The sequence below is a fragment of the Cervus elaphus genome, chromosome 1, assembly GCF_910594005.1.
Source record: "Cervus elaphus chromosome 1, mCerEla1.1, whole genome shotgun sequence".
Taxonomy (NCBI): Eukaryota; Metazoa; Chordata; class Mammalia; order Artiodactyla; family Cervidae; genus Cervus; species Cervus elaphus.
The window spans coordinates 63,996,382-64,006,517 of record NC_057815.1 but is presented as its reverse complement, the minus strand read 5'-3'; the positions used below and the strand labels follow the sequence as shown (position 1 = coordinate 64,006,517).

General features: G+C 37.1%; 1 protein-coding gene across 1 annotated transcript; it reads left to right on the top strand.

The window, feature by feature from the left end:
• Nucleotides 1-5,034: 5,034 nt before the first annotated feature.
• LOC122702302 (olfactory receptor 51L1-like) lies at nucleotides 5,035-5,982 on the top strand. The gene has a single exon (XM_043915984.1). The coding sequence runs from the start codon at nucleotides 5,035-5,037 to the stop codon at nucleotides 5,980-5,982; it is 948 nt and encodes a 315-aa protein (XP_043771919.1).
• Nucleotides 5,983-10,136: the final 4,154 nt, after the last annotated feature.

The following is a 10,136-nucleotide window of genomic DNA, read 5'->3' as shown; positions in this document are numbered from 1 at the left end:
AAATCAGCTTTTAACATGGCTGTCAGCATGATCATCAAAAATTAAAATTTTTTTGTTCTACTTAAAATGATTCTTCTACTTAAAATGCATGTATGTTTTTTTTTGCTTTCTACTCAATAAAGTTCATATGTTATAATTGGAAATTGTTTCTATTCATGATGAGCACTCTGATTGAACCAATAGTCCTATTGTCCAATCACTAATGTTATTTGCATTTCCTAGAAGGTACCACAGTTTCTCATTTATTGGTATCTTTGCATCAGGCATTTGCATTTTCTGAAATTTTCTTTCTCTTCTCTGCTTGTGCCCATCCTCAATGAAGCTTTCCTTGATATTGCTTTCTCCTGAGTATAATTTGTGCCACTTCACTTTTTCACAAAGTCCTCATCTTGCAGCTTGTATCATACAAAATTTTGGTACCATGCAAATTTCTCAGTCAGACTGTGGACAAGGGCAATATCTGACTTCTCTGAATAATGCCATAAGATATTATAGTGTACATAAATATATGAATAAATACATACCCGAGAAAGCTAAAAAAGCTTTAAATATCTTAAATATAGAATGCATTTATTCAGTTTCTAGCAATACAGAAAATTTTTTTTAAAACTATAGCTCAGGTACAACATTTCATAATTTCAAAGATAATGGTGAAACTTAATTTCTCTGTGTAATAGAATAGTCATAATTATTCTTTATAATCCCATTCAGGAAAAGATCATCATGCAATTTACATTAAAAAAAACAGCTGGAAGAATTAAATGACATTGGAACTAATGTGTATTGTATCTTGGATTATAATCAAATACCCTGTTTCACGAGCTGCTATTTGTTTGGTTGCTAAGTTGTGTCCAACTTTTTGTGACCCCATGGACTGTAGCCCACCAGGCTTCTCCATCCATGGGATCTCCCAGGCAAGAATACTGGAGTAGGTTGCCATTTCCTTCTCCAGGGGAACTTCCTGATGCAGGGATCAAACCTGTGTATCCTGTGTCTCCTGTTTGGCAGGTGGATTCTTTACCACTGAGTCATCTGGGGAACTCCAGTCTCTTTTCAGGAGACTCAGAGCTAAAAAACATCAAAAAGTGAAGTTGGAGCCCTGGCACAATGGTAATTTGGAGTTGTTTCCACCTTGCTTGTATCTTGGGGCCTCTTGGGACACTAAAACTTTACCTCATGCCTTTCCTCATGGGGTAACTGGATGTTTTATAGAGAAACAGTGAATCAGGAAGCTTAAATAGAAAGTGAGCCACAGTCAAAACACTCTGGACAAACGACTTAAGGATCCAATGTTTCTGACAAGCCAGGATTCCAGAAGAATACTCAGTGTAAGGATTTACTGTGAGTAGAATATTAAGTTCTCCATCTAAGAAGGTAGAGATATACACAAAAGCAGAACAAGAGACAGTGATAGAAATACAGAAGAAAGAAAGAAATAATATTCTTACTGGACAAAGCAAAGAGAGAAACTCATAGAAAAAAACAGTAGACTTGTGGAAGACAGTGTGACTGAGGGGAAAGGGGCAAGGACTATTAAGAGACAGAAGCAGACAGGAATAAAGAAAAAGGAAGTGAAAACATAGTAAAAGACAAACAGGAGAGAAAAGGACAATGGCAGTATCAGTTGCAATGTGAAATTCGAGTCACAGATTCAAAGTAGTAAATGTCATTATTTTGAAAATCTTTATTTGTCAGTCCTTAAAGGGAGTACTATCACTATCCTTATTAACATATAAGTAAACTGAGGCATAGAACAATCAAGCCATTTTGCCCAAAGTTATTGAAGTAGGATGTGGTGAAGAAGAATTTTAAGACCTGATAATAGGACTCCTATCTCTACGCTTTTAGTCACTATGATATGCTCTCTCTCCAAAATAGAAAGACAAGGATGGTCAGATGTACCTTGTCAGCAGCCAAGAGTAAAGGAAGAATAAAGGTCAGTGTTAGTGTTAGGCATCAGGTTTTATAATAGCATTTGCTCTTTCAGGGTGTAAAAGCCATTGTCTCCTCTTCTATTTTTCTCTCTTTGTAAATATAAATATATATAATTTTGTCTCCAATCTCCCTATCTCTTGTGCATGGAAGTCCATTGGGTGTATGTTTCAGTTTAGTTCAGTCACTCAGTCCTGTCCGACTCTTAGTGACCTCATGGACTGTGGCACTCCAGGCTTCCCTGTATATCAACAACACCAGGAGCTTGCTCAAACTCATGTCCATCAAGTAGGTGATGCCATCCAAACATCTCATCCTCTGTTGTTCCCTTCTCCTCCCATCTTCAATTTTTCCCAGCATCCGGGTCTTTTCCAGGGGGCAGTTCTTCACATCAGGTGGCCAAAGTATAGGGGTTTCAGCTTCAACATCAGCCCTTCCAATGAATATTCAGGACTGATTTCCTATAGGATTGACTGGTTGGATCTCCTTGCAGTCCAAGGGACTATCAAGAGTCTTCTCCAATACAATAGCTCAAAAGCATCAATTCTTCAGCACTCAGCTTTCTTTATAGTCCAACTCTCACATCCATACATGACTACTGGAAAAACCATAGCTTTGACTAGATGGGCCATTGTTGGCAAAGTAATGTCTCTGCTTTTTAATATGCTGTCTAGGTTGGTCATAACTTTTCTTCCAAGGAGCAAGTGTCTTTTAATTTCAAGGCTGCAGTCTCCATCTGCAGTGATTCTGGAGCCCCCCTAAAAATAAACTTTGTCATTGTTTCCCCATCTATTTGCCACGAAGTGATGGGACCAGATGCTATGATATTAGTTTATTCAATACTGAGGGGTTTTTTTTTTTTCTTTTTTTTTCTTTTTTTTCCCATTTATTTTTATTAGTTGGAGGCTAATTACTTTACAATATTGTAGTGGTTTTTGTGATACATTGAGTTTTAAGCCAAGTTTTTCACTCCTTTTTCATTTTCATCAAGAGCCTCTTCAATTCTTCTTCACTTTCTGCCAAAAGGGTGGTGTCATCTGGAAGTCTGAGGTTACTGATATTTCTCTCTGCAACCTTGATTCCAGCATGTGTTTCATCCAGCCCAGAATTTCACATGATGTACTCTGCATATAAGTTAAATAAGCGGGGTGACAATATACAGCCTTGATGTACTCCTTTCCCAATTTGGAACCAGTCTGTTGTTCCATGTCCAGTTCTAACTGTTGCTTCTTGACCTGCGTACAGATTTCTCAGGAGGCATTTCAGGTGGTCTGGTATTCCCATTTCTTGGAGAATTTTCCACAGATTTTTGTGATCCACACAGTAAAGGCTTTGGCGTAGTCAATAAAGCAGAAGTAGACGTTTTTCTGGAATGTGTTTCTATTGCTTTTTCAATGATCCAATGGATGTTGGCAATTTGATCTCTGGTTCCTCTGCCTTTCCTAGATCCAGCTTGAACATGTGGAAGTTCATCATTCACATTCTGCTGAAGCCTGGCTTGGACAGTTTTGAGCATTACTTTACTAGCGTGTGAGATGAGTGCAATTCTGTGGAAGTCTGAACATTCTTTGGGATTGCCTTTCTTTGGGATTGGAATGAAAACTGACCTTTTCCAGTTCTGTGGCCACTGCTGAGTTTTCCAAATTTGCTGGCATATTGAGTGCAACATTTTCACAGCATAATCTTTTAGGATTTGAAATAGCTCAACTGGAATTCCATCACCTCCACTAGCTTTGTTTGTAGTGATGATTCCTAAGGTCCACTTGGCTTCACATTCCAGGATGTCTGGCTCTAGGTGAGTGATCACACCATTGTGATTATCTGGGTCGTGAAGATCTTTTTTGTACAGTTCTTCTGTGTATCCTTGCCACCTCCTCTTAAAATCTTCTGCTTCTGTTAGCTCCCTTCCATTTCTGTCCTTTATTGAGCTCATCTTTGCATGAAATGTTTCCTTGGTATCTCTAGTTTTCTTGAAGAGATCTCTAGTCTTTCCCATTCTACTGTTTTCCTCTATATCTTTTCACTGATCACCAAGGAAGGCTTTCTTATCTTTACTTGCTATTCTTTGGAACTCTGCATTCAAATGAGTATATCTTTCCTTTTCTCCTTTGCCTTTAGCAAATTCTTTTGAACATTTCTTAAATAAGATGAATATTCCTCCAATACTTTGAGAATCCCAAGGCAGACAGCAAGGATAAAGGGAGGTATTTATAGGGATTCCTTTAATGTTCTTACTAAAGAAAAAACATCTATAAGGTTGTGTTTCATGTCATGGATCATATACAATTGAACAGAATCTTTAAGACTGAGAAAGTCAGTGTCAAAAAGATATGGAACCAGAAATCAGTTAAAAGTTACTTACAGAGACTAGGAGGCATCAAGAGACACAGACTCAGGCAGTCATTTAATAAAGTCACAAAAACAGAGTCAGAGAGACAATGCAGAGAAATGATAATGAGAAATAGAAGGTGGTGGCAATTGATCGAAGATGCCCAGGGAGTAGTGAGAAAAGATGGCGTTTGAGGTGGGAATCATTCAATAATAAGCAGAAAGAAATGACATGCTTCCTAGACTGGCCTCTAATCTCCTTAGACTAGATACTGATAGGTATTCTTAGAATCCAGCATGGGAGATGAGAAAACACTAATGGAGTTAACATCCATCTTTTATTCTCCATTTCCTCTGGGAATGACTGAAATATTAGTTCAAAATGTAGCATAAACGATTAATTTTGGAGACATAAAGAGGCCTGTAATACTGAGTAGAAATAACTCTTCTTTCTTTGTAGACACAGGGTAACTTTGGATTTTCTGTGATACTTGAACAGAAGTGCATAGACTAAGCAGTAGGACAAGTAGCAGAGATCACATGTCTGTGTATGCAGTTGTGACCAGATTTCATGTTCTATAAACTCTTCCTGCACTGGTGATTCAGAGGCTGTTCTTCATACTGATATCTGTGTAAGCCATTTGGAACATCCTGAACATTGATTTTGCATGACTGTGGTGGAATTTACTCATTGATGTGAATTGCACTAGCCTGTGACTTTGTCAACTCTGACTCTCTCATCTCTTACACCTAAAGGGCTTCTGAATGACCACCATGGTGGTCTGGAATAACAGTAATGTTATGGAACCCATCTTCCTCTTACGTGGTTTCCATGGACTAAAGTCTGCTCATGCTTGGCTCTCAATTCCATTCTGTCTTGCATACCTGGTGGCATTTATAGGCAACATCACCATCCTCCCTGTTGTGTGGAGTGAGTCCTCACTCCACCAGCCCATGTATTATTTGTTATCCTTCTTGGCAACAACTGACCTGGGCATGTCCATGTCTACACTCCCTACGATATTAGCTGTGTTATGGTGGGAAGCCCTGGAAATTCAAATAGCGGCTTGCTTTGCTCAGCTCTTCTTCATCCACACATTCACATTCTTGGAGTCTTCAGTGCTGCAGGCCATAGCTTTTGACCGCTTCGTGGCTATCTATCGTCCCTTGCACTATTCAAGCATCCTCACCAATGATGTCATTGGAAAGATAGGCCTAGGCTGCTTGATACGAAGTGCAGGAGTAGTGATGCCTACACCCCTATTACTAAGGTGCTACCATTACTGCCGTGCTAATGTCCTCAGCCACCCTTTTTGCCTGCATCAGGATATTCTTAAATTATCCTGCTCTGATGCCTGTGTCAACAACATCTATGGGTTGTGTGTGGTCATTATCACATTGGGCACAGACTCAGTTCTCATCCTCCTCTCCTATGTCCTAATTCTCCATGCTATTCTTGGCATTGCATCTCATGAAAAACGACTAAAGGCACTAAATACTTGTTTATCCCATGTATGTGTGGTACTTATCATCTTCGTCCCTCTAATCGGTGTATGCATGGTCCATCGCTTTGGGAAACACTTGCCTCCCACAGTCCATATTCTCATGGTGGATATTTACCTGCTTCTCCCACCAGTACTTAACCCCATTATCTACAGTGTCAGGGCCAAGCAGATTTGTCTAGGAATTTTTCACATGTTTAGGCAAAGAAAGAAGCTTTAGAAAACATCCGATTTTCATCAGTTAGCACTGATTTGGAGGAAGATTTTCTCCACTGGAATGTTAACTCTGCAACATATTAGATATGTGATTTTGGAGAATTCCCTAATTTTTATTCTATTTCCAGGTTTTTATTTTTTTCTTGGTAAATTTGGGATTTTATCCTTGCTCTGATTATAGTCCAGCATTATATGAAGATCACTTCACAAATATGTTATGAAGATTTCAATATAACAAAGCAAACTGATATAAAACATGTTTTACAGATTTTAAAAATAATAAATCAATTGAAATCTCTTAATCCAAAGACTCAAATGTGGTTATCATTCATTGTTAGTCTGTGATTAGTTATTCCTTTGTCAAGTGCCAGAATTTTGTGCAAACTTTTATTTGTTTTAATAATCTATGCTTGGTATGTATTGGGCCTGAAATTTTAAACACCTTACCAAACCCAATCTTTACTCTGCCAAATATCATCACTGTAACTGACTTTTTCCCCTTTATCCTTTGCTTATACCTTAGTTTCGTCTTCAGCTATTCCCTTGTATAATATTAGAATCATGCTCACTTTCTAGTGTTGAGATAAACATATAGGCCATGATTACTCACTCAAGGTTGACATATAATAAGTTGAAATATCAAATCAGGCATTCATTCCTCTGAGATCAAGGGAATGAGACTAAATCTGGAATACTGACGGTTTTAGAGTGTGTTCACCCACACATTCAGATTATAATTTGGGATTAAAATAATGAAGCAAACAATTATATACAAAATAAAGATCCAATTTCTCTTCATTGCTGTGATGAAGCAACAAAGATCAGATATAGTCCCTCAGTTTAAACAACAGATTAAGTGGAAAGTGTATGAAAGAATAGTTCTAAGAAGTTGGGTAAAAGGTAACAAAGAGTGATTTCTAAGAGAAGGGGAAAAATGAGGTGAGCCTGGTGACTGCCCTAGTTTATTTATTGGAAATTTATTGAGTCTTGAAGTGAGCAGAACCCTAACAGAGTCTGGTGGTCTCCCTGAATTATGAGGCAGAGTAACAGAGAGCAGAAAGTTTCACATAGACAGATAGGTGATCCGTAGGACACTCTTCAGAGGTCTTCAGTTTGTATTGATCATTGTATGCTTGTGAAGGAACTACTGACGCTGGGAAAAAACCATCAGAAAGGAGTAGATGGAATGATTTTTTAAACTTTCTATATGACTGAGAAGAGTTTATATTCTCATAGCCAGAGTAGAGAAACTTTGTAATACGCAGAACATCTGTTTGTATATTTAGACGACTATTGCCTTAGCAATGGGGCAAATTATCCCTAAATTAAAAACTGTCTTGGTTATTGCTAACCTTGTATAAAGAAAAGTCTTGAAAGAATTGAACCATTTATATGTAATTCTATTACACACAAAATAAAGATAAAATTTATATTTAGAGAAATGCAAAAAATATTTTGCTCAACAGTATAAAATTTACAATGTATAAAATTCAATTAAAAAATGTAAGACATGGAAAGATGAATAATAGCAGAATCCACATTGATGAATCAATCCATAGAAACATATGCCTAGATGAGACTAATGATGGGATAAGTAGACAAGGACATTAAAAAATATATAAATATGATCATTATATTCATGACTGTAAAGGAAGGCATTAACATATTAAATAGAGCTATGATCTTTTTAAAGATGAAATTTAAGTTCTAGAATGAAAATTAGTATGGGAGAGATGAAAAGCATACTGAATGTATTTAAATGAGAGTGAATAGACTAAAAAATGAGTGAGGCATCTTTGAAATACTGGAGATGATTATGCTGTCTAATATATGCACATAACTGGAAATTTAAAAACAGGAGAGAACAAAAAAGAAAAGTATAAACAACAGTTTGTTTCCTAAGTTTAATAAAACTAAGTCCACAATCCAAGAAGCTCAATAAACACAATCTGGAAAAGACTATGAATAAAACCATAGAGAAGCACATCCTAATCAATTTGCTTAAAAGCAGTAGAACTGTCTGAAAGCCAACAGAAAAATGATAACAAATTTACAAAAAGATAAAGATAAGAATGAAGACAGCCTTCTTGCCAGAAATCATGCAACCCAAAAGACAGTGGCGCTATATCTTCATAGTACTAGAAAAAGCAGGAATAGCAACCAAACACCCTAAAATGCTCTCTCAGCAAAAACATTCTTCAGAAATGAGGGCCAAGTAAAGACAATATCATATATTTAGCAGCTGAAACAATTTAACTCAAACAGAGCAGCAATACAATATTAAAGGATGACTGACAGCAAAGATAATAATAATGCATTGTAGTATTAATTACATAGGTAGAAATAAAATATATGACAAAAATAGCAAAAAGACCAAGATGTGGGTAATATTAGTATATTCTTATAAGAGTCTTATTTTCTTTAACTGTTAGTATGATTCTTATTCTATATGCAAAATGATACAGTACAGGCAAGTAGATAATGATAAGCTAAAGATGTATACTAAAAATTCTGAAGGTGTTACTAATATATACATCTAAAAAAGGTATAGGTAATAAATAAATAAGTGGTTATATTAAATTATAATACTATTCAATTCATTAGAAATATAGGAAAAGTGGGAAAAGGGGAAAAGAACAAATTACCTATAAAACAAATAGTAAGATGGTGGTAAATGGAAACATTTACACTTCTGTTTTTCAGACACATATGTTCTTTCTTTAGAATAATTGATAACTTAGAGTGTGTACTGTATCCTGGATGGTTTATGCATCATTGTAGATAGCAGTTTATAAGCTGACAACTAAGACATAGACACAATAGGTAAATCTACCACTTCACTGGTTTGCAGCTTAATAGTATAAGATATAATCAAGGCATCTCATGGGCATGTGTCCACTGCTGTAACTCACTGAACACCTCTTGTTGTAAAATGGGTCCCTTGTTTCTATATGATATTATGCAAATTCTATATCAATATATTGCTGCTGCTCAGTCGCTTCAGTTGTGTCTGACTCTGTGCAACCCCATGGATTGAAGTCCACCAGGCTCCTCTGTCCATTGGATTCTCCAGGCAAGAATACTGGAGTGGGTTGCCATTTCCTTCTCCAGGGTGGTAGTGGTGGTGGTTTAGTGGCTAAGTCACATCTGACTCTTGTGATCCCATGGACTGTAGCCGGCCAGGCTTCTCTCTCTATGGGATTCTCCAGGTGAGAATACTGGAGTGGGCTGCCATTTCCTTCTCCAGAGGATTTTTCCCCACCCAGGAATAGAATGCAGGTCTCCTGCATTGCAGGCAGATTCTTTACCGACTGAGCTATGAAAGAAGCCCCTACTAGCTTCTCCAGGGTATCAATGTATTGAGCATGCCATAGTCCTTGGGATGATGAGTGAGACTCTGTGGGAAGGAAAGTCAAACTCATGCTTAGAAAATATTTCCAATCTAAATGAAATGCTGCCTTTTTTAGAGTATAAATGTCTAATGTAACCAAATTGCCATCAATTGGTTGGTCTTCTTGGAAGATGGTGCCATATTGGGGTTTATTACTGGTCTCTTGCTAAGGTTTGGGTATTCAGCACTGGCAGGAGTAGAGGGATGAACTTTGATGAATGATAGTCCATAAAGCTGGGCCCATGCATGGTCTCTATCACTGTTACCATGACTACCCTATTTAAAGACCACTGTTCTCTATGGTTAATGACAGACACTGGCTGTTGTCAGTTTAGATCTGTTTGACTGGATTATCTGGTATGTTACAAAGTGACTCAAACACCTTCACTCTTTGTGCTACTTCTCACGCCTCTACCCCTATGTTTCTTGATACTGATCTTCTAATCATTCCCTGTTAAGGCTATTGACCAACCAGAAAATACACTTGAGTGTGTTTATGTGTTTATTTATAAACTAACATGAAGCCACTTCTTTTTCCACACAAGGTAGATGACCAATACACTGCAGAATCCCGCAGAGAGGATTTTCCTCACTTTTGTTTTCCAGGTCCTCTTTAAGGAGTTTGATGAAACTATAATTTACTTTTGAATTGCTCTCACATACCATACAGGATCACCAAACTGTTCATACTCAAAGAATATCCTTAGGAAAATTTACTCAAATAATATGCATTTTAGATTCATTCAGTACCTAATAGAATTCCTTAG